Source organism: Pieris rapae, chromosome 16, assembly GCF_905147795.1.
Source record: "Pieris rapae chromosome 16, ilPieRapa1.1, whole genome shotgun sequence".
Taxonomy (NCBI): Eukaryota; Metazoa; Arthropoda; class Insecta; order Lepidoptera; family Pieridae; genus Pieris; species Pieris rapae.
The window spans coordinates 6,438,431-6,464,040 of NC_059524.1; the positions used below are offsets into that span (position 1 = coordinate 6,438,431).

Sequence of the window (25,610 nt, forward strand, 5' to 3'; positions counted from 1 at the left end):
CGATTAGCGAAACCCCAGAAATGTGCCTTTTCAATCTTCACGCTCCCAACTCTGAATAGAATTGACAAACAATTTGTCTATATGCATTAAAAATGCATTGCTATAAAATATTTTTCCAATCTCCGAATATGTTCAATTGGCCGACAATTATTGGCTTCAATTAACGTATGAAACGATAACAGATACGAGGCTTACGAACTAATAATAAAAACTATTGAAAGAGCGCCAATTCTAAACACGAGACAAATACTGGCAATTTCAGTTTAAAATGAATATTCAGATTCGTTATCGCTGGTCTGTATCAGCGGCATGATTCATAATAGATATAGTGGATGTGTTTGAATGCCACTTTTGAATGAAAATATTTTAAATAAAAAAGTACTCAGTATCAAATTCCGTTATTTGGCCGAATACAAAAATAAAAAAATCTCTTACTATGTTGTATGAGAATATATCCGTGACTCGTCAATTGTTCGAGGTGCCTGGAAGACATTAATTGTTAGCGATATATTGCTCAAGGAAATTTTTATTTTTATCTAATTTTTAAGGTAAGTGAGAAAATAATGTTTATATTATTTTTAAGTACAATGTAATATTATTGTAATATATACATACATATATAATGGGAATAGATAAGATATACTTCCTAACACAAAGAATCAATTAAACCGAATATAGGATCGCATTTATTTTAACATCTTGGCAATGTTATATCGCTCACAGCTGGCACGCACTTCGTCGTCAAACGACGACTGTTGAATAACACAATTGTATATTTTCAAACTCTTATTGTAGTTCACACACTGCATTCGTTTCAACAATTTGTGATTAATATACTATTAAGTCAATTGAAGACACTCAGTGCGCATGCGACTTGTACAATCGTGGAGTCAGCTACGAAGGTTTAGGGCGCTATTTAATTTACTATGATGTGCTCACGAAATTGAAGTGTACGGCACACTTGTGAATAAAAATATGGACGACGAAAGACAATATCGACAGGAATGTAAGTAATTTTTTTTATTAGAGTTGTAAATGTTGATTAATAGCTTTAATAATAATTGGCTGTCGTCTTGATAATAGTAATAGGCCTTGACACGTTTTTTTTGTTTTAAGAACATTTAGTAAATATTTTTAGTTCTAAATATTTTCAAAAAAATATTAGCTTACGTCTACAGTTCTTTTTATTATAATATACTAGCGGATCCGACAGACGTTGTCCTGTCTACACGTCTTTAATTTCAAAATTTCAATTTTTAATAAGCCATTTTGATGAAAATTATTATTCAAATGTTATGACAATATCTAACGATCCAGCACATGGTCACACACGATATAACACAATGATAACAAAACTTTTTTTAAATTTCGGGACAGACTAAAATTAAAATTCGAATATTATTTAAAATTTGACAGTGCGATGGTAGCGCCGTCTGTCGGATTCAATGTAAAACATTCCAAAATCAACAACAACTAATAAATTGAAAATTAATTAAAAAACCATTGTCCAGCGGACAAAATTGTGAATCTAAACCATTCCCACATCCCCTTGAACACACACAAAAAATTTCGTCTAAATCGGTCCAGTCGTTTAGGAGGAGTTCAGTCACATACACACGCACACAAGAAATATATATATTTAGATAATAAAACTATGTTGTAGCATCTAATTTTAACGCAATATTTTCAGCAATATTTTAAATATAAATTACACCTTTATTAATTTATTTACTTCATAATAATGCCTTAAGTACGTATTTGGCATTAATATATTTATAATAATTAGTTACTAGCTCAATAGTTTGTAATTTATCAACACTTTATTGCTCACATAAAATAATAAGGAAACGCAAGTATATTTATCGCTTATAAACGATGCAGTCATTCAGTTACAATAATATAACACATATTAGCTTATAACTATCTTAACGTATTCTATATATTGTAATGAAAAATATAATTCGTTTATAATTGTTCGTACTGTCCTTTGAATAATTTTGTTTTTAACGGATACATCCAAATAAATTACAAATTTATTCATTTATTATCTTCATAAAAAACGCTCTTAGTTTGTAATTGGCATATTTAAAATAATTAGTTAATTGTTCAATAGTTTGAAATTTATTAACACTGCATAAAATAACCAGGAAAAGCCAGTATAATTTATCGCTAATAAACGTTGCAGTCAGTTACAATAATCTAACACATATTAGCTTATTACTATCATCACATATTCAGTATATTGTAATGAAAAATATAAACATTCAGTAATCGTAATCGTTCGTACTGTCCTTTGAAGACTTTTGTTTTTAACGGATACAGTAATCTATATAGGTCTCCAAGTACATATGCCCTCGAAGTGTATGTATTTCTCTCAAATATTCTCAGAAAATTCTAGACTTCTTTTCTCAAATTCTATTTGTAAGTCGTTTTAATATTTGAATTTTATGTGTAATATTACTTTTGTTCTTGCACGATTCGTTCGATTGTTCTAACTACAATAGAACATGTTGAAGTGAATAAATAATAAATGAAGTGAATCTATTATTTTAATGTTATTCTATTTCTTTCGCTTATTTTCTTAACGTTGAAATGTTATTATCGTTACGAAAAAGGATGGATGTCCCAGATGACATGACGCGAATAACGAATGGTTCACCGCCTAACCCAAATAATTGGGGAAAGGGATACGGAAGAAATGCTTAATACGACCTTTTTAGTAAATAAAACATATTGTGGAACATTACTGTTTTTGTATGTCTTAGGGTAAGGTTCCAATAATTGGCATGCTCAAACTTTTATTAATATTTTTGTTTTTAAATATAATGGATAATGTATAAATATACGAATTTCAAACAATTTTAATGCTGAATATAGAAAATGAGAATCCAATAAAAATTATGTACCTACCTCATACCACACATACATGAACATACATTTCGCCATCATTATTCGCGATCCCTCTAGTTTTGTCTAGGGGCGGCGGTATTAACGTCAGGTGAGCCGGCAACTCGTTTGCCACCTGCTGAATATTATATAAAAGAAATCATCACTGCGCGTCTTGATGATGTCTAGTATAAAACCCCGAACCTCTCATATACGGAATGGTACAAGTCCTTATTTGAACAGGAAGGTTTTTATAGAACAGATGGCCAAACGGGCAAAAGGCTCACGTGATATTAATACCGCCATAACCCGAGGGCTCGAGAGTACATTGCCGACCTTTTAATAAATGGTACACTCTTTTCTTAAAAGACGCTAGTCTGAATTGGTTCGGACATACCTCGATGGGCAGCTGGTTTCACATAGCTGTAGACAGTACTTATCATAGTCTGCTACATTCAAAGCATTTTTAAACTGGCACAAACAAGAACAAGTTTTTTTCCTAGTGCGAGTGCCGTGCCTTCGGGCTTCTGCCAAAATGGCAGGCACGACCGGGGAATTACTACTGTCTCACAGAAAATCGGCGTTTCGTATGGTAAGAGAGATTTCCGGAGAAAATCACCCCTTCCTATAAATATTATGATGGTTCAGAACAAAAAAACTACCCCACACGAAGTGGAAAATTCCCCTCTGGGTGTCCTCCACAGGGATGCTCAGCACCCGGTGGTAGACGCATAGGCTGCCCTTCGAATTCCTGGGAGGGGAATTTCGCGCTTTTAGAACATAAATAAATACCAACATGAGATTGGATGTCGCATTGGCTTAACGTAATCAAGAATCGCAAGGGACATAAAACCAAATATATTATATTCATTAATGCATATTGGCTTAATTGTTTTTACAAACTACTCATATCTTTTTCTTGAATGAGACACAAAGGCACATTATTTAAAATATATTACCTAATTAAAACTACCTAATTTACCTAACTCTTTTCAAGGTTATATTTTAAATAGGAAACAATATGATTGAAATTATTCATTCATTGAAATATACATATATTTTTATTTAAAAGTTAGCATAGCAACGTGTTTATAAGGCAAATAGATAGTATTGATTTAATAAATTGCTATTACTGCTATTTACTTTCACGCTGCACGAGAATCGTTATCGCATTACGATATTTAATATTTATGTAAAATGTAGTTAAACCTAAAAACTAGAAAAAGAAGGCTAAACTACGAGACAATTTAGATAAACACCAGGTTACGCATAACACCTAAAGTAAAACTATACTAAACATTTTCATACATGCTAAAATGTTTAAATTTGAGAAATTTACGTTAATATACATAATAGTGGTAATGCTAATAACTGCAGATAACTTTTATCATCGGACGTCGAGGCAGAATACGAAATTCTACCCGTATATGATAATAACTGAACGTTATTTGAGGCAGTTTTTGCCGCGCCCTACCACATGCGGAACCAACTGAGATATTTCCGAACCAATTCGACATACCTATACCATACAAAAGCAATTGATATACATATATATACCAATGGTATAAATATACCAATTCTTAAAAGGCAACCACCAACACACCTGCGAACCCTCCGGCAATGAAAATTAATAAATATTTGTAAAGTAAAATTTTAAAGTTTATAAGGCTACTAATATTATAAATAAACCTGATACCTATAAGCCCTGTTTAATTATAATTTATTTAACTTAGTAATTAATCTACTAGTAGCCTTAAGTCTGCCATGTCAAACCCCAACCTACGTTGGAATAACTCGCCAAAAAGTTAAAAATTCAATTGCTTTTATAAACGTGCAATTAATAAAAAAATCAAATAAGCGTTAATCGGATTTCGTAGTAGCGATCATGATAACAATAAATTATAAACCCCTATAGCTATAGAGTTTAACGTTTTGATTTCTGTAAAAAAATATCATTTGACTTTTTTCTTACTTCGCTGCTAGTACGCGAGTTTTTTATTCATTCCGTCGTAGCACCTACAATCTATGGCTGCAATCAATGCGATGATCCGCGTAAGCGAAGTTATTACAACTGGTAAAGATGTAACTTCTCCATTAGCCACTGGGGCCGGCGGTCGGTGGTCTAACCTCTGGAGGATCCTTTAGGTTGGAAGAACTGTTCACTATTCTTCCTCTGCACCCTCATTTTGTGACGTTACGTATTACATACATACATACATACATACATACACTATTAACATAGTGCCGTATATACATGTTATGTCATACTACTATCATATCGAAACTGTTAAACTGTTGACATGTGATGAAATTATTTTGATAGTTAAATTATAACTCATACTGTACGAACAAACCATAAATATGTTTGTGCGTTTTATGTTTTTCCAGATAACAATGATTTAACTCTCAGTCCAAGAAAATCACTCAGATTCGAAGAACGATTCGTTAAAACGTGAGTAAGTATTGATTAAAATAAAGTTAAAATATTCTACCTGAATAAATAGTAATTAAAGCATTTTAAATTAAAGTAAACAAATACATTTTGATGACTTGGTTCTTAAAATATTACACTTTTGGATATAATAAACAATCCATGACTTTAGCCTCTTTCTGTATGGGCTGAAGTGTAAAATGTCCGCTAAATACCACAGGTATCAAAAGTATAAAAAATGTACAATGGGTATTTATTATTTACCTACAAAAGGAGGAGAAGGTGATTTGTCACAAAAATAGTTTTTATCTATCGCAATTTGTGTAATAAGGTACATACGAGTACTATAAAATAAAATGACGTATGAAATGATCCATTGATAAATTTACATAATATGTGAAAACACATTTCTGCCTATTCTAATAATTTTACATTACAAGGGCTCGAATATAGAACAAATATAGTCAATTGAACTATATTTTTATATTACGTGAAATAATAAGAAACTTCTTTGACATTTCAGACATCATGGAGAAGATAAAAACATGCAAAGGTGTCCAAATTTGCCCACAACTTCTGATCTAAAGCAATATATTGCTGTAATCATATGTTGTAAGTATGAGCTGTCAAATTATGTTTTTAAAATTAACAACAGTATGTATTTCACCTCACTTATTTATATTTTATACTATTTTTCCTGTATATTCATATATTTTATAGCCTAGGTTATAAAATATATGAATATAAATATGCGGTGTATGCAATGGTGAAACTATTATTTAAATCGGTTGTAGCTGGAGCGTTTTCATAAAATTAGTGTATATAATAAATACTTTACCAGCTCAACAAAGGGACACATTTCTGCGTCCTGAAAAACTGAGTGATCCGACGAATAAATCCGGGAACATTTATTGTTCTTACCGGGAATCAAACTACTAGATGACTCTACGGTGGCGTTATTATATATGTACATATATTATATACTTAATATCATATATTTTATTATCTAACAACATATAAATGTATAAACGACATTCCCTTTCTTTTTCGCATATCAGGAAACCATTAGATTCCAGCTAAAAGTTTTTATCGATTTACGATTAATAAGGAATTCATTAACTAAACAATGTTGACTCTTAACACAAATAAGTCAACATTTGAACGAGCATTACTTAACAAAATATGTTTACTTAGCAATTTTCATTAAAAGACTAGGCAACATTCAAGACCTCGTATTCAAGAACAATGTAGACTAATTAATAAGTTTATTATGTACTAGAACTTTATATGCACTTAATATCAGTAAATTTTAGCGCAGTTTTGAGGTTTAGATCTAAGAATTCCGAATGTACACATAGAAATAGGGCATTTTAGTTGGTATTCTTTAATAGAGCAAGGCACGAACGGGGGACGAAGGAAGGAACTGGTGTTACCCAAGTGACACCCTTCATCAACCAACGGGCACAATGCTCGCAAGCTCAGTCTTTTAACATTGGTACACTCTATCAAGTTAGATTTTTTTAACGCCGGCTTTTTCTCTCGGCCAACACCCTCTGTCTTCTTTGCCGATGAGTAGAGATGCCAACAGGTTCGAATTTAATGACGTGGAATAAATGACACCATGATGATCTTATGTTCCAAAATAAACGTATTTTTTTATTTTAGATATCATTATTGTAGTTTATTATTACTGTCATATGTTAATATCCCAGTCACTTAAACTACTATTAAAGTTATCGAGTTACTTGCACCCAGTCTTGTTTAAAGAATCTGCAGTTTTATAAGATTTAGTAATTAACTCTCTCTCTCTCTTTCTAACTCTAACTCTCAATCATTAAATAAAACTTGTAAATTCATTGAATGATACTCGCACTACGCTGGTTCCCTGAAATAACGAATATAATAACAATGGATGGAATTAAATTTTATTCTTAATAAAATACTTCAGTAAAAGGAAAAGCACCAGTAGTTTTTCAGAACTTATTCAATAATTCAATAACATCAGGTGAGCCTCCTGCCCGTTTGCCCCCTGTTCTATAAAAAAAAAAAATATTACCATAATTTGGTAGTTCGTTTATCTACATTCCACTTTCATTTAAATTATTTAAACTTAATGTAAAGTAGAATTGTTATGAATGTTTTAAGTAATATTTCAGATGCAAACGTGTTGTTTCATAATTTTTAAATGGAGTGAAAATATAGATTTTTAGATTTTCTCAATAATCTATGTAGGTTAAAGATAAACTATGCCTATAAATCAAAATTTATCATTCACAAGTGTTAGATTAAAATTTATATTAATGTATGCCAGGTCTATAGTATGTCTCCGTGTTTATCTTTATCGATTGCATTAATAATAATATATCAGTTCTCATAACTTAATCCAAGAACAATGGTGTTATTTTGATTTGTCATGTACTTTCTTATTCTTCTTATATTCGTGCTATTATAAAACAAAAAGTACAGAGAATACTTCTATGAATAGATTACAAGAGGCACTACAAATTTATAAGTCTGGGCTTCATATTTCTGTATCTGTTTCGTGATTAATTGTTTTTTTTCTTATAGGCGTTTCGTCATATATTGTAGAGATCAACAGAAGATTTAGTTCGTTTTAATAACAATTTCCTCGCGTCATTTTTCTTTGCCGTCCGAGTATATATAATCGGTATTTAAAAAAATAATGCAATCACAGATTGTCCATTGGCGCTCAGCCGAGGTTCAAACCTACGACCTCAAGGGTGTGAGCCGCACATTGAAGACACTATTGAATCGATGAATTAGGCCTCGTAATCCAATACTATATTATTTTAGTAGGGTTATAGTTGTGACATATTATATGGTTAGCTAAATTAAAATTTAACACCGCACAAATCCTAAATTTGTCAGAATTATACACATATTTGAAATTTTAATCACGAATAATATGCTGCTTGCGCAATATACAAATAAGAATTAGTTTCATCGTGTTTATTGGAGAATACGATACGTTGTATAAAATTATGATGAAGGTCTAAGGAATATGTCACCGGAGTATAACAAAATCCACATGTTTTTAAATTTCCTAGGGAATTTATAAACTTTTGTAGGCTTCAAAACGAAGATAAATTATACTCTTTTAAGAGTCTCATTTTTACAAATTTTTCAAATTGATACGTCTCGTGGTAATTTTATAAATTAATTCCGTTCATCCACTTGCAAGATTCTAAACGGTTAGGTAAGGTTAGTTACTTATTCAACCAATCAGAGCGCACATGCTGTTTGGTTATCGTTTACTTATTATTTTACGGGTGAGTTCGCTATATTAATCAATTTGCAAAAATGTGGGGGTAAACCAAACAATTTATCTCTCGTTTGGAATCTACGAAACCTGCGAATTTTGTTACATACCGGTGACATATACGTAATAATGCTTTTTGTGTATGCCAGACACCTACAATTACAGATTAATTTTGATTTGCTTATCTAAAGCAATATAATAATATATCTTTATTTATTTCTACAGAAAGAAACCTTTGCTTTCAGGTATATGTATCTGGGCGACATCTTGGTTCGTCCTTGGCGACCTGGTTCTGCCAGGAGGATGTGTTTTCAACATCACAGCCTTGGTGACACTTGGTTATGTGGTCAGTCATACAGTAGAAAGGTATACCACATTAAATCCGGTTATAACACAGACCCTTGTGGGTGTTCTGTGTAAAATGTGTATACCAATAAATATATTGGAGGATAAGAAAGCAGATCTCATTGATTACCATTTAAGGTAAATAAAATTATAAGACGGGTCTAAGACATGTCGGATTCCTCACGATGTTTTCCTTAACCGTTCGAGCAAATGTTAAATGCGCACATAGAAAGAAACTCCATTGGTGCACAGCCGGGGATCGAACCTACGACCTCAGGTATGAGAGTCGCAGGCTGGCCACTAGGCCAACACTGCTCCTGTCACCGATATAGACGTGAATTTATTACATAGTCATAGGTTGTTTTATAGGCATTGTCTAGATTGATAAATAATAACTTGTTTTTACAATAGTAACATGGTCCACAACCAAGTTTGGTTGGTTGTGCGCGAGGGGTATGAACTTTGAGTGTTTGTAAAAGCCTACGCAACAAGCTTTTCTATCGAGGCCCTTCAGGTGCACAGAAATATCCCTTTAAAAAAATTCAAGCGGTATATCCTTACAAGGAGCGCCAAAGATTATTTTCGGGGAACAATCTGCGATCAAACTCTCCTAATATCTGTGTTGTATTAGCAAAAAACAATTTGGTGCTTTGTGCGTTTGGAGTTTTCGTATACTTGCATAACTCAACGTTTGACGTGCTTTTCAACAACCGTAATGATAGATAGTCAGTCTCTATATTATTTATTTTCTTTTAAAATTATTGTTTTAGTTATTAGATTTATTTTAATTAATAATATAAACAAATGACAATGTTATAAAGTACTTTTTTATGTAGCGAAGCTTCAGAGCTTATTAATACACACACACATCCACAATCTCGAAAGTACCACTGAATTTAGTTGCAAAATTCCGTAGAATTGACATATATTATTTATGTTAATATTTCATTAAGTAGTATAATATTTCATATGTTTTCTCTCTGTCATAGAAATAGAAGTGAAAATTTAACATAAAATTCCGATTCACGCAATATAGTTCTCCAAAATTTGTTTTCTTGTAGGCGAGTTTATCCAGTTATTATTTTAACAAAGGGCCCTCTAACCTGGAACTGGGATTACATAAGGCACAATCCCGTGAAAGTTTTTTCATTGGCCACACTTCCTTGGATCGTCGAGTGTTTATCTACGGCTTTCTTTAGTTTTATTTATCTCGACTTTCCCTGGTACTGGGGTAAGTGAAAATCGTTAAGTAAATCTAGCTTCTATCATCAACTTTATCAAATTCCTAAAGAAGCGCTTAAATAAATTGAATACTATAAAATGTTAATGTCTTGGCTTAGTTAAATTAGCTCTTCCACTAGACGCGGTTGAGAAAGTTAAAAAAGACTTACGAACGATAACGCTTATTAAAGTTAAACCTTGTGTAGTGATGCAAGAAAACTACATACTTTTTTCATGTTTGCATTAATCTATCAATTTAAAGTTTTCTCAGGTAGTCATGTTAACATAACTCATTGATCTATTCTTTTCTTTCTTTCTTCTTTTATAAAATATCGATATGTAATACTTTACAGAAAATTACATTTAAACAATTACAACTCACCGTTTATAATAATAACATTACATTCATACATCTCATTAAAACACATTTAACAGAATAGATAGATATAAATAAAAAAATTAATACTGTAAGATGCAGCTACTGTTCCAGAGAAGGCCTCCAACTGTTTCCAACGTATTTTATTTTTTACCCACGTCATCAAATTGTCGGCCCGATGGGTCTCTCTCTTTTGGTCTGCCCTTGTTCCTTTTGGACCAGTCTCTTCGGTAACTATTTGAGACCATCTGTATGACGGGTTACGTGCCCTGCCGATCTCCATTTAAGTTGTAGGGCATGTTGTCCATTCAACACGTAACAAATTATAAAAAAAAAATATTGTTCATATATAATAATCTGTATTGGAAAAGAACATTAGACCATCTTATTCCAAATTCTCGTCTAAAAAAGGTCGTTTGGCCCAACTTATGTGACCTAACTTGAACATTCGAACCCCTTGACCCTTTACCCTAATACCAACACTTTCATATTCAACATTTCAACATTTATTTTAATCGTTTTAATATGCTTTCTTGTAGGTATACATCTAGGCGCCATTCTATCGTCTGTATCACCTGCAATTGTGGTACCGATCGTCATCGCCTTGAATACTAAGGGTCTAGGGACTAAAAGTAAACTGGCACTCTTAGTTGGCAATGCCGGGGGCCTTGATACAGCCTTTACGGAAGGAATGTTTGGAGTTATCAATGGCGCTATTTTTTATGAAGCTACTCCTGTCTACCGTATAATTAAGGTATTGTATAGTAGTTTTTTACATTTAGTATAAACAAAGGTAATTTTTAAATATATTAAAAATAAGACACAGGAGTAGCAACGCGCCTAGTATAAGCTTAGTCAACTCAAAATACTGTACATTTTAGCTTATATATTTAAGAAACCGCGCTAAGTCAAAGTAGGATATTTAGGCATTAAAATACATAAATAACTATACACTATATTGATTAATATCTAAAAATAATGTAATGAATAAATATATTTCAGTTTAAGATAATAAAAAGTATATTATTATGAATTTCTCCTCCTTAAAATATTAAACTGTAATTTGAATTTTCAAATATAATTTTTAAACGAACCCATATAAGGTAAATATTAATATGGTCACGTTCATTTGCTAACAAAATTTATAGAAATAATAGATTATTCATCACACGTTCTCATCATAAATTAAACAATTATAAACTAAAAAACTATTACTTTTTGTAGTAAGTCTAAATTACATTGTTCTAAGATATCTGAGGCTATATACGCAATTTAATATAGTTGAAGATCAGGTTTTTTTCTTTTTATCTCATTAAAAATATAGTGGCGATGTACAAGACATATGCACTCTTAGAGTAACATTAAGATCAAACAATTACATGCTGTAATAATTGAATACGTTTTTATATACATAGCACTAAGTATGGAATGCTTTGTGGATTTAAACTTAATAAGGCATTTAAATGACAAGCAATAGACCTCTCTTTATTGTAAATACGATAAGTTATTCGAATACAAAAATCACTATGGTGTTTGAAAACTCTATTAATAATTTGTAATAATGTCATTACTTGCCGGTAATCCATTTATTATCACAAAACAATTTTACAGGCGTTTACGGCTATATTCTTCGGTGTAGCCCTTGGTGTAGCATGGGGAGTGTTAGCGGACATCTTGCCAGATCATGATGATGCTCATGCGCCGGCGATTCGAAGCTTGCACCTTTTTGCAGGAGGGATCTTATTCACTTACGCTGGCGGATATTTTGGCTGGGGTGGTATATGTAAGTTTTTAAAGATATTGAAATAATGATTGTAGTTTAACTAAACCTCCAACGCTTTTTTAATTTCACGCGTGTTCATCTGTAAATCCTAAATTTAACTTCCATCAAAGCAGTATACTTCTTACTTATCATACCTACCTACCTTTAGGGAAAACTATAAAATCTGAAATGTAGTTTAATTAGTGAAGCTGGCTGCTAGTACTAGTAGTACTGAGCCTACTTAGTATAAAGTAAATAGTGAACCAACATCTATTGTTCGTTTGTATCAATTGCCTATGCTTTACTCTCTCTCTTCTCAGCTTGGTTTCTTATGTTAATAGGACTTATAACGCACTCCGTTGTGCTTTACGATAATCTCTGAAGCCTTAACATTCTATTGCCGAGTAGCTAATACACCATGATTGTTTTATTAAATTTTCTATTAGGTATTATTTTAGATTATTTTAGATTTTTCTTAGTTATTTTACCTATACCTTCGTAAAGGTTGGGTGGAAAAGATCGCTTGTTAGCGATAAGGACGCCTGGTGCATCCTTTAAATTTTTTGTGTATTATGCTATTTGTTTTTATATAAATATAACGAATAAATAAATTTAATAACACTTATTTTTTTATTCACACACATAGTTCATTTAAATGTAGACCTAAGTGTGGTAATTATACTTTTGATAACTTTGTATTTATAAAATTTATAAATTGACATTTTCAATACAGTCAATCAACAGTTTTAATTGAACAGACAAAACGATCATGTAAATGAATTACGTGGAATTAATTTTATTTTTAATGGCTGTAAGCAAATTAAATAAAACCGATCTAGCTTTGATTGACGTGGAAGCTACCAAATTTCATTAAAATAAAATGAATGTTTATGTTAGTGCTGTATAATTTTCAATAGAATTGCTAATACAGTTATAAAAGTTGATTAAAAACCAAGAGGATAAAATTAATACAATTATTCTTGAAAAGCTCGTTTAAAGTTATAAGACAGCTATTATTAAAACTTTGTAAACCTACAGGTGCGGTGTCAATATCAAACTTAATATTGTTCGGTTTATTACTTCAGCAACAAAGCCTCAATAGGATGAAAAACTAATTTAGCGTTGGCATGTTCAGGTGACGGCAAAAGGCATTCCGTACGTGACCAGAATCTAAACACTGCACCATAAACTATTCTAGATAACATTATCTTTAATGCAATTCTATTATCGTTTCATTTGCATTTAAATTTACATTATTAATAATTAAAACTGGAATTTCAGCTAAACATTCGGTGTTCTATCACTGCTAAAGTTAACTTTTTTTTAATTTTTACTTTAGCCACGTATTGTTCGTGTAAACCATGTAACATTATACGAGCACTACAATATACCCAAAGTAATAGCTTAAGTACTAAACGCCTACGTCATAATTGCGAAATAATGATCACTTCGTATATGTCATGTTTGCCTATAAGTGTTTGTCACATTCAAAATGGTATTTAGTGATTTTTTTAGCGATGTATCAGTGTGCCAAGCGTTGGCAAGATTTTTATCAATAAAAAAAAATCATATCAAATCGTTAGAAATAAACTATTGTATAATGCACAATGCAGTTAATCGTCTTACGGTTGATATTTGTTTTAAACCCAATAACTTTCCAGACACTATATAAATAATACAAAATGATTTATACATATAAGTCATAATCCAGGACCCCATCACCCTTCTAGTCTGGGACTCTAATATCTCTCTATCATCATGTCCTATCTATCGTCTAGTCTATTTCGTTCGTAGTTTACAGCCAACAGCTAACAATCAGCTTTCTGTGCTTTCTGGCTTCGTTAATTTTAGTTTAAACGTATCAGTGTTGCCACTGTGTTTACTTTACCCATTGAGCAAGTTTGCTTAAAAGAATGAATAATATATTTATGCATATATGTTATTGTATTAATAATGCAATGAATATGTTTATTTTTGTACTTCTAAATAATTAAATTCAGCCCTAACTTTAAAAAATTAAACAGTTTATGCAAGTATTGTTCAGAAAAAAGACTTTATTTTATTTACAGCCAGGCACAAGCAGGGAATTAAGGTAAATTTAAAATTCATCTAATTAAATCAATCGTTTCTAAATTTTTTATTACGGACACACGCACTAATTAGTTAAGTATAATTTATTATAAATATTTTACTGACGAAACTATAGTATGTGAGTACTTGGAATGATTGTCTACTAACTATAAAGGTATGGTAAAGAAAGTATGGTAATTTTACGAATATATTTTATAGTACGAATTAAAAACAAAAGACTAGAAGTTTACGCGCTCTGACAAATTATGATTAGTAAAAGGAAATAGACTAAGTATGGACATAGTAACTGTTGTGAATTGTGTGAAATGTAACTCTAAAATCTAACCAATTAACTCTTTAATAAAGTTAGCTCGTCGTTTGAGGTAATGAATTCCGGTATTCTTAAAATAGATTTGTATTTTGCTGTGATTAAAATGTTTAAATTGTTCCTTGTCAGTACTTATTATTATTAAATGCCATGACGACTCAGGTTTCATTTTTCATTCGTTCATTTCGGTAATTGATTAAATGCGTTACAATATTTTATTGTTCAGTTATAGATAGATGGCTGAAGCTTAGAAAATTACCCACGAAGAACACACATAATCAAAATACAGTAGGAAACATAAAATACTGTAGGTACCAATGTAATGGTGTAAGAATTTCATTTCTTTTTGAGTTTATTTATTACGTTACAGTAAAGATTATTATATTTTTATTTAATTTACTTAAGTTTGAAAAGTAAAGATTGACTCAAAACTCTCAAAACTATTTAGTAGCTTAAATAACGGTGTATTTAAGTTTTACAAAGAAAGTTACAGCGTAGTGCTATGTTTCAGCGCGTCTGACAATTTGTATCCTCTTTATTCTATCGCTATTTAAAGTTCATTGTCCTTTTAATACGTAGGATATAGATTAGCATTGAGGGTCAGGGACACATGAGGCTTTTAGGCAACAAAGCTAATATTTATTTTATATGAATGCCTACGTTACTATATATATACTGTCAACTCGACACCACAAAAATATTCTTCGTAGATAATGAATGTACTGGTTTGTTCATAAGTTTAATTTTCGAATTAAACCAAAGATGGATGACATCAACGTAATAATGAAAGGGTCAAAAGCGCACATTTTCTTTGTCGGATTTTGACTTTGAATAAAGGTTTTACTAACGTGAAGCAGTTTAAGTGTTACAGAGCCATGCCATGCGTTGAGTCTAAATTATGAATCTTTTCCTACGATCCAAAATACACTTGCGTGTGTCTGTCTTTTACTTATTACGGAATAGCTTCTATAGAGTCTAACCATACCCTCTTTTGGGTGTAACGGCCTTGTTGTATTTAAGTCAACATGCGATATGACATAAGCCAATAATTAAAAATACGTTAAGGTAATTTGATACCTCTAGTTAGAGCGGCGTAACATAAGATATTCTTCGTAATTATTTCAATGAGCTTAAGTGTTGAAAACATTCAGAATGCGGTCTAATTGTTGAGGACAGTAATTAACCTTCATTTCAATTATATGTTGTTGTTAGTGGTTTGGCAGGGGAAATTATTAGCTTTATTGAGCTCAAAAGACTTCAATAACATTATTTCATACATATGAAACGACGTATTGACGTATTGTCGTACTGGCCACTTTGACCTCAAACACATTCTCTTTGGTTTAGAATTCCAAATTCAATTGTTAAATCTATTTTAACCTGTGCATTTTTCAACCTGTTTTTCGAAAACCATAATTCATTTTTATTTTATTTTCTCTTAATATCATCATTCTATTTTTAAAATTAAAATATAATATTCATATTAATGCACTTGAATCAAATTGCGAAGGAGAAAAGTTAAAAGGGTACACCTCACGAATGAGTAAAGCAAATCCACTGCTGCGTTACAGTACTCAACCGGGACAATAATGAAGGGATTTTAAATCGAATGTGTGTGATTGACCTGTGATTTAAAGTGGATCCTGTACAGTAATCGGAAGTGCTCATCTCAATAGCTGACCCAGCCGAACCAGCCAAACCGTAAATAAAAACCATTATGGAAAAGCTAAACAATCAAGACTGGTCAATGGCTCTAGGCCACAGGTAGAGGAGCATCGAGGAGCATAAATTGCAATGTCTAAGACATCCACCGAACTCTCCGAACCTTGCTACAACAGAGTACCATTTTTTTCGAAATTTGGATAACTTCTTTAAATATTAAAAGTGCAACTCTAACAGGGCAGTCAAAACAATCAAAAAAATTTTTGAAGACACAAAGATTTTACTGCTTCATAGATTGAAGTATTGAAAAAACATCGTAGTAACTAACAAGTATAAGATATCAAGTAGATTATCCCGCTGTAATAAGCATTTGTCCATTATCAAAGGTATATTCACTGAATAGATAATGTTGGCACAGAAAGTGTGTAAGTGTACGCTTTACATTCATAACCCTATCATGATTAATTGCCTCGTTTTAATTTTTATTTTTTTCAAGTAGATTGACTGCCTTATTACCTGACACACTTTACACTGGTGCGCACTATAACTAAATGCACATATATAAAAATGTACATATATGTACTGCAGAGTTGCAAGTCTGGAAAGTATATTTTCTTGCAGAGGGATGAAACGTGTTTTATTATTATTAGTACATAATTATTTTTTATTATTTACCAATTCTATATTGTCTTAGCTGGAGTTGCGATAATGGTGTGCGCCGGCGCTGCAGCTACCCGCTGGGCACGCCGCGGTTGGGCCCTCAACAATAACCCTGTATCTGAAATTTACACTACTCTCTGGGTGATTTTCGAGTCGATGCTGTTTACCTTGAGCGGATATTTTATTGAGGTAATGATAATCAATATTATACGAGTTCATTGAACTTTAGCGTAGGCCATTTAGTATATAAGTAGGCACTACTGATAAACATAATCTATACAAATTTTTCTACCAAATTATATTTACGCATTATTTCAAATAGAAAGTCCAAATATATTGAGGCAAATAATAGTTCGCTTAAAAATTATAAAAATATGATAGTATATAATATGACAGAAATTATACACATCAGTCATATTAAAACACAGTAAAGACATACGGATTCCACACGCAGCATATTTTTTTTTTAATTGTCGTAGTAACATCGTAGAACCAGTACAGCTAATGTTTATTATTTATTTAATTTGGTTATTTAAGTTGTCTTTGTCATTTTTCGCTGATAAGATAGAATAGTGATTGTATTACGTAAATGCTGACATTTTTGTGTTAACATTTAATTTAATTATTAAAAATGTTTACGAATAACGCGTCGTAATTTGTGAAAAGTAGAAATGCCACCAATATTCTTACTCTTTTCCAGAAAGTTTTCTTAAGAGATATGGAATATGATACAATAGTTGTCTTAGTCTTACTGTTTTACAAAATATAATGTTAAGCTAAATACAAGTCTTGTCTTTTATTAACATAGCTTTTACACATTTAAATAAAACACTTTAATTTAATTTGATATATGTATTTAAAATTATGTTAAATAATTATAAGTTTACAATAATACATCGTTTCAATCCGATAAAGAGAGTTGTCTTTAAATATAAGTCTGATCAGAGTCTATGATTTAATATATTTATCATATAGTTTCTACAAAATGTCCAGAAATGAGATTAATACTGTTAAGACGAACTCTTGCAATTGCCACATGAAATTTCAGCACGGATAACACTACAAATCACGTTGTTATATACATATCCCCAGCGGGCCTATCTGATATATTATATTTTCACTTACATTTTCACAAATACTACTAGACGGCATTACTATAACCAGCAATATAAATCTATGTCAAAATATTCTACAGCTATTTAGTATTAGCAGCAAGATTCAGAGATTCATAGTTACCACTATGACTTTTTCCAAATTCAATACGTTCGTATCCAAAATATTCATATAGGATCAATTTAATAAGAGTACTTATAAACGTTTTTACCTTTACTGCCAGGTCTCAATTCATGGGTGTAAATTGGAGAAGTACTGTCTAAAGTAATATTTAATGTCGTAAGTATTACTTTACAAACGTGCTTCTTATCGCATTTAAAGGCAATTACTAAAATATGATCCGGAAATTGTTCTAGGACTAAGTGTCAGCTCTAAATCTATCGTATACATATGTCTTAATCTTAATATATATATTTCTTGTGTGCGTGTGTATGTGACTGAACTCCTCCTAAACGACTGGACCGATTTAGACGAAATTTTTTGTGTGTGTTCAAGGGGATCTGGGAATGGTTTAGATTCACAATTTTGTCCGCTGGACAATGTTTTTTTAATTAATTTTCAATTTATTAGTTGTTGATTGATTGATTTTGGAATGTTTTACATTGGATCCGACAGACGGCGCTACCATCGCAGTGTCAAATTTTAAATAATATTCGAATTTTAATTTTAGTCGGTCCCGAAATTTAAAAAAAGTTTTGTTATCATTGTGTTATATCGTGTGTGACCATGTGCTGGATCGTTAGATATTGTCATAACATTTGTATAATAATTTTCATCAAAATGGCTTATTAAAAATTGAAATTTTGAAATTAAAGACGTGTAGACAGGACAACGTCTGTCGGATCCGCTAGTTGTATATAAATTACGTGTGACGTTGTTTGTCCGCTATGGACTCCTAAACTACCGAACTGATATCAATTAAATTGATATCAATCAAAATTGTTCACCGTGTACAGTTTGATCTAACTTAAAAGACAGGACAGACAAGAGCTTATATCTCAATTTATACCCGTAATATTATTTCATTGCAAATATTTGTTTATTATTTGATACAATTCTAACAGATGGCGCTGTGTTAAAAGTACCAACATTTCACATAAGTTCTCCTACCGTTTCCCTTGAATAGTTTACTACTATTTAAATAATGCAATTCTTGTGAATTCAGCCACTTACCGCGCAAAGTGTTATTTGACACACACATCCCCAGTCTCTCCCATTTCTGCATTATATATTTTACATCTAATGATCTTAAAAACATATAATGTGATAGTAAGATCCCCCTTACCCCTAGCTTGTTGTATCATACCATACCCAATACAAACATAGTTGGATACATTAAAATAAAATGTATGTAAAATGCTTACACTCCATACAACCTCATAACCCCTAACATTAATGTATCTCGTAAATTTATTCTGGATATGCTCTATTACAGATTTTTTTTCTTGTTGGCCCCAAATCATAAAGTAACATTCCAAGTGGCTCCTAACAAGTGCATGATACAATGCCATTATCACTTTTATATTTAAAAAACCTTTAGCTATTTAAAATACTTATTTTAAAATGTGTACAAAACATCCAATTTCTATAATTAGGAGAAAAAGGGCTTTTACATTTCAAAATAAACTTACAACAATGATTGCATATAGAAAACCGAGCAAAGTACTTAGCCATCAGCGTTATAATTATCGGATTACCTACTTACAAGAAAATAGCCGTGAAACAAGCTCGGAAATGTACTTACACTATTCCCACTGGACCATACGGGACTTCTTTTATGTAAACGCTGTTATACCAATATAGTGCATATTTTTTAATGGCTTTGTTATCTAGTTTTTAAGACCAATGTTGTATGAGCTCGTACGTTCGATGCCCGTGAACCAATTGAGTTTTTATCTGCGCATTCAACACGGTACTGATTTTGTATGGTGAAGTCTTAGTGCCAAAAAGTCGACGTCTGTAATGCATTGAATCTTCTTCTTGCCTAGAAAGATACGAATCAGATACAGAAAAATAAGGCACAGACCTGAAAGCTCAAATCGCTATAGGTTTTTTAATACAGTTTTGAATAACATTAATAACTGTATATAATTGTAATGATACTATTATTGTTATAGGTCTCTGACTTCAGCGCAGCAGAATTTGGACTGATGGTAGCCTGTATTTCCTCAGCCTTGGTTTTTCGGTTACTAGCTGCTTTTCTAGTAGCTTTAGCTAATGCTTTGCCCGTAAAAGAAAGTATTTTTGTTGCAATTACATGGACACCAAAGGCTATAGTTGAAGTAAGTATGATATCATTTTTTTAGTATAATAATAGATAAGGACGTTTAATCTGGGCGTGGCTATCTTTTGTCGTAGTGTCGTAAAGTGATAATAATTATACAGTAACTGTGACAATTCACATCATAATGGTTCATATTGAAACATTATATTTAGATACATGTTTGCTATAAATGTTGAATTAGAAAATTTCTTTCAATTAATGATTACGTCATCACTAATCCGGTCGAAGTAAGAACTAATAACATCGTCTGGCATCCCAGTTTAATTCACTTTGAGTCGCATGCGTTAGAATAATCGGGCCAAGCACGCTCCAAAGCTCCGACTCTAATCTACACGAGACTGTAAACTGGACTTTCAATTAACTTCATTAAGGAAACTTTACTTTCGTTGCATATTTATATACCGTCTTTATTAATAAAATAGTAAATCCATTATACTCCCGTTGCTATAGTCAGAATGAATTATTCTCTATAGCAACACTCTATATATAATATAATCTCACCTCTGCGTTCCTTTAATTATTTAAAGTTATAATGTGTATTCATGTTTACATTATTAATATAAAAAAAACTGACTTCTGCCTGCAAAAATTCATGATGACAATGTTGTATAATATGTAAAAGTCTTTGCTTCTAAAAAGCATATTTAAAATAGAGAATTAATGTATTTAATAACTCGGAATATTCCCGTCTCTTCATCCTTGCGGTGAAGAAAAATCTCGTGAGGTGAAACAAGTCTTTGACCCAGTTATATTGAAAAACGTTGCATTTAATAATAATAATAATAATAATGTATTTATTTTTCTCCCTTAAACATTAACAATAATAATTAATAATACAGTAACAGTATTGGGAGACTGGTTTCCAGACTTGGTAAGAACCTGTGATATGGATGTGATGGAACCAGGCTTCCATTCCATAGTAAGTCATATACATAACAAAATGGAAGTTTGTAAGGGATTGTGTGTGAGTGTGTGTGTATTTGTGTGTGATAGTGGGGAAGGGTACGCATGCGTGTGTTAGTGAGTGTTAAAGGGTGTGTTGTTGATTTATTTACATTGAATTTACGATGCTGCACGCCGTCGTAGTGAGGACACAAAATAGTTCAAGTCTATGTCTGCTTGTTTCTCTTTTTTCTTCTTAGAAGTGGCCTTAGTGCGGCATACGAGAATTACTTTTTTCAAAAAAATAAAGCACACCTGACCTAAATTTTACTTTGTATACCATTTTATCAAAGTCAATTAGTCATTTGATAATTCTCTTGTTTAAAGAACTCAATATTCGCCTTGACTTGTCTTTATTCAAACAACATTATCTTGGGAATTAACATATTAGCTTCCACCATGTGATGAAGTTTGCTTAGTGTTTGTCTCAAACCGATTCTTAGAAATATAGAAAAGTATACCTATTAAGATTCTAGAAGGTGTACGACACCCGTATCACGCCGATATCCGTCGTTTCACAACTGAGCGTTTTGAGGCGCTATGTGAACGAACCAGCCCATAGAAGTATTACCGAACCAATTCGACTTAGGGTCCTATGTGATTCGACCCCGATTCTTAAAAGGGCAGGCACGCAATTAATATCTGTGTGAGCGCCCATGAGCGGCGATATTACTTAACAATTACGGGTGCCCATTTGCCCCTATTATATAAAAGAGAAAATTATTCAAAGATGGGATTGTTATAAAATATGTTAATTTAACGTCAAAAGGGTTCCTAACAAATCTCTAGACTATGTAATCATGCAGTGCACACAGAAGCCAGTTGCCATTATTGTTTAAATAGAGATTAGATTGAGCATATTTTCCTTTGCGAGCGTTTCTTATACCTAGACAGTTCATTATACGTTTGATTAAGTGACAGTATAATCCCATTTACAGTACCATACAGTTGTACTTTCATATGACTATACGACCTGCTAGGCGATTGCTTTATCCTTCTAGGGCTGGTTCTATGAAGAGGTCAAAAATTATTGATTATTATTTATACTATTGATTGAGGTAATATAAATTTTTCTTTGGCAGTACAATAGCTATAGCATCAGCCCTGTGGGATTGGCAAATTGGGTCCACAGATCCCACCTGAAAGTTATTATAGGAAATAAAATATTTACGATAACATAATTATTGCTTTTAATGTTGTCATATCATTAACATGAATGTGTTACATTATAGGCCTGTCTTGTCCGCGTAGCATCCGATTCATTATGGAAGAACGGTACAACGGATAAAGATAGAAAAATTGCAACACAACACTCGAATATTATCATTATAGCTATATTAATGACGTCGACAATCGGAACCATCTTAACGCGAATATTGGCTCCAATTTTGCTCACACCGTATCCACGTGTTAGTCCTGAAGGTAAGTTTATAATATTTCATAATGTATTTATATATTTAGATTCTAAAGTTATACCACATTACAAATAATATTTCTAGGTGATATCAAGAACGTGCAACAATCCCATTGACAATCCGAGAGCCATTGGACAAAACATTTTAATATAATAGATACAAGTTGCACTACCAATTTTTGATTTTACACCTAATATCATAACCGCTGAATGCACTTTATTTTGTTTTGTGAAAAATGTTCGCAAAATGGTCATTTTTTTATTTATTTATTTTATTAAAGTATTCCTACACCTAATCTTCAAACAATATTCAAATAATTATATTATACACAAAAGCCAAAACGGAATACACATTCAAACAGAAATATAAAGCACAGTTTTACAAGTACAAATTCATACTAAATATAGGTTTAGTATATAGTTTAAAATTGCAAAACACCAAGGTTATAGTGAGTAAATATTAAATGATAAACATATTATGTCTATCTTTCTGCTGTTCAAGAACTATTCGGTCCGTCAATAAAGTATTATTTTCAATTGTTTCTCTCTGATTATATACCATATAATCAATAAAGCTATATAGTATACTAGCGGATCCGACAGACGTTGTCCTGTCTACACGTCTTTAATTTCAAAATTTCAATTTTTAATAAGCCATTTTGATGAAAATTATTATACAAATGTTATGACAATATCTAACGATCCAGCACATGGTCACACACGATATAACACAATGATAACAAAACTTTTTTTAAATTTCGGGACAGACTAAAATTAAAATTCGAATATTATTTAAAATTTGACACTGCGATGGTAGCGCCGTCTGTCGGATCCAATGTAAAATATTCCAAAATCAATCAATCAACAACTAATAAATTGAAAATTAATTAAAAAAACATTGTCCAGCGGACAAAATTGTGAATCTAAACCATTCCCAGATCCCCTTGAACACACACAAAAATTTCGTCTAAATCGGTCCAGTCGTTTAGGAGGAGTTCAGTCACATACACACGCACACAAGAAATATATATATTAAGATAACACGACGTTATATACTATATAGCTTTATTCGATATTAATTCATTATAATTAATGCATTGTCCAACTCACAACGAACTTTTCATGTCAAATCAGTTCTTCACCCAAACATCGGCTGTCACGATTATAGCATACTTATATTTATAAGTATTAAATATATGTCTATCACATCATTTATTGTATGTTACATTTTGTTGCAGCGATAAGCACCATAGAAAACTTTCCCTCCAAAGAAAAGCGGCCATCACCGTGTCTGGATGCCTTTCAATACATCGATACGTAATAAATGTATAGCAAAGAGTACTTTTATTATTTTCCCAACTTTTTCTAGGAAATATTATTAAGAACCTTTTTATCCTATACAATACTTGCAGTCCGGACAGACGTTGCCCTGTACACACGTTTTTAATCCAAAAAAAAATTCAATAATCAAATATTTCCAAAATCACATCTAATTTTTAATCCTAAACATTACAAAATTATAAATCTCAAATCTCAAATCGAACACAAAAAAGGATTCCGATGCAAAATTAGCAATGAATGCTAAATTGCAAGATGTCTTGGACATGAAAAAGAAACAGGGTCGGGGATAGGGCACTAACTTGTGAAACCCCAGCGTTCACGGGGTTACGGCGGAACATGCTGCTCTACTATATGTTTGCATGATGCTCCGATCGGCTAGAAAGCTGCCGTCCAGTCTCATCTTGTCGCCTAATTTCTCGGGAAGCCCGTAGCTTTGAGAGAACGGCTTTATGCTACACATATCCAAACTAACCGCTAGCACATCCAGCTTGGACTCAATTGTCTACCCATCCATGTGTAAGGTAAACAAGAAGAGAAGAGAAGAAGAGAGAACACCAGCTGAATGACCACGACGAAAGACGTGTGGCCCTCCTATTTTATATATAGGATAGTGAGGCGGATCAGAGCGATTGCATTTTCTAGGGATCGGATGCATTAAAGCAATCTTCCAGCAACTTACGACAGTGTCGAGCGAGTATAGGTACCGGAAAAGGCTGCCTAGCAAGAACTTTTAAACAAGGACTATAACTTGCCACCGATAGGCACCGCAGATAATGGAATAAAGAGTTCCATGCCCTGCACAACCACTTCAGCGACAGGGTCAGCGACGGAATCTGGAGCTTCCGACGGAAAGCATATAGACCCAAGAGTAGGACGCCAAGAAAAACCACATCCCGTTCCAATCTGCTGACCTATAGTGCCAAATAGTGTGACAGCCCAAAAAGCGGGGACATGAAAGGCGCCATGTAGGAATAATGCCGGTTTCACAGCCTCTAGATGAAAATAAACCGCATTGAGGTTTTAATTGATCCTGATTGTGAGCATGAAAGGGGCTGCCAGTTTTGCCCACCTCAGTATACGAAGGGCAGCCTGTGCATCCTTGGTGGTGGATGCTGACTGTTACGATGATGGACGTCCAGACGCTCTACACATTTCCGCTTTAAGGAATACCCCTCACTCATCGCACGAAACGAGAATACAATAAGATGAACCTGTTGCGTTATTTCACACCAGACAGATAGAGGTACTGCCCTGGTAATGCCTGCTGATATGGCTGAAGCTGAATGGTATTACAATTATAAAATAAGATTACGAAACAATACCTTTGTGACGTAAGAACACTAAAAATAGATTATGGTATCGTGTAATATTACCATGTATATAAAATAAAGATTACTATACTGTATCAGCGAATTAAGTCTGTCTAAAAATCTTTGCTATAAATCAATAAAATTTTATGAGGGATTACTGAGTAGTAAATGAGTTAGTGACTCGC

General features: G+C 32.3%; 1 protein-coding gene across 4 annotated transcripts; it reads left to right on the forward strand.

Annotated features, from left to right (window-relative positions):
• The first annotated feature begins 441 nt into the window (after positions 1–441).
• On the forward strand, positions 442–24,112 carry LOC110999101 (sodium/hydrogen exchanger 9B2). 4 transcript variants are annotated; one of them, XM_022268005.2, is made up of 12 exons: positions 442–548; positions 796–1,006; positions 5,275–5,338; positions 5,841–5,929; positions 8,843–9,080; positions 10,004–10,173; positions 11,079–11,293; positions 12,151–12,322; positions 17,056–17,210; positions 20,252–20,416; positions 22,593–22,782; positions 24,013–24,112. In XM_022268005.2, the coding sequence occupies exons 2-12, from the start codon at positions 976–978 to the stop codon at positions 24,093–24,095; spliced, it is 1,572 nt and encodes a 523-aa protein (XP_022123697.2). In that variant the 5' UTR covers positions 442–548; positions 796–975; the 3' UTR covers positions 24,096–24,112. The 4 variants fall into 4 exon arrangements, with proteins under 4 accessions (XP_022123697.2, XP_022123698.2, XP_045487642.1 ...); XM_022268006.2 differs by lacking the exon at positions 442–548 and having other exon boundaries at positions 696–1,006; positions 5,275–5,342; XM_045631686.1 differs by lacking the exon at positions 442–548 and having other exon boundaries at positions 696–1,006.
• The last annotated feature ends 1,498 nt before the right edge of the window (positions 24,113–25,610 follow it).

Coding starts and splice junctions, on each gene's coding strand:
- LOC110999101 (XM_022268005.2), top strand. CDS start 976: ATGGACGACGAAAGACAATATCGACAGGAAT. Junction 11,294..12,150: donor CTGTCTACCGTATAATTAAG/GTATTGTATAGT, acceptor ACAATTTTACAG/GCGTTTACGGCTATATTCTT. Junction 12,323..17,055: donor TTTTGGCTGGGGTGGTATAT/GTAAGTTTTTAA, acceptor ATATTGTCTTAG/CTGGAGTTGCGATAATGGTG.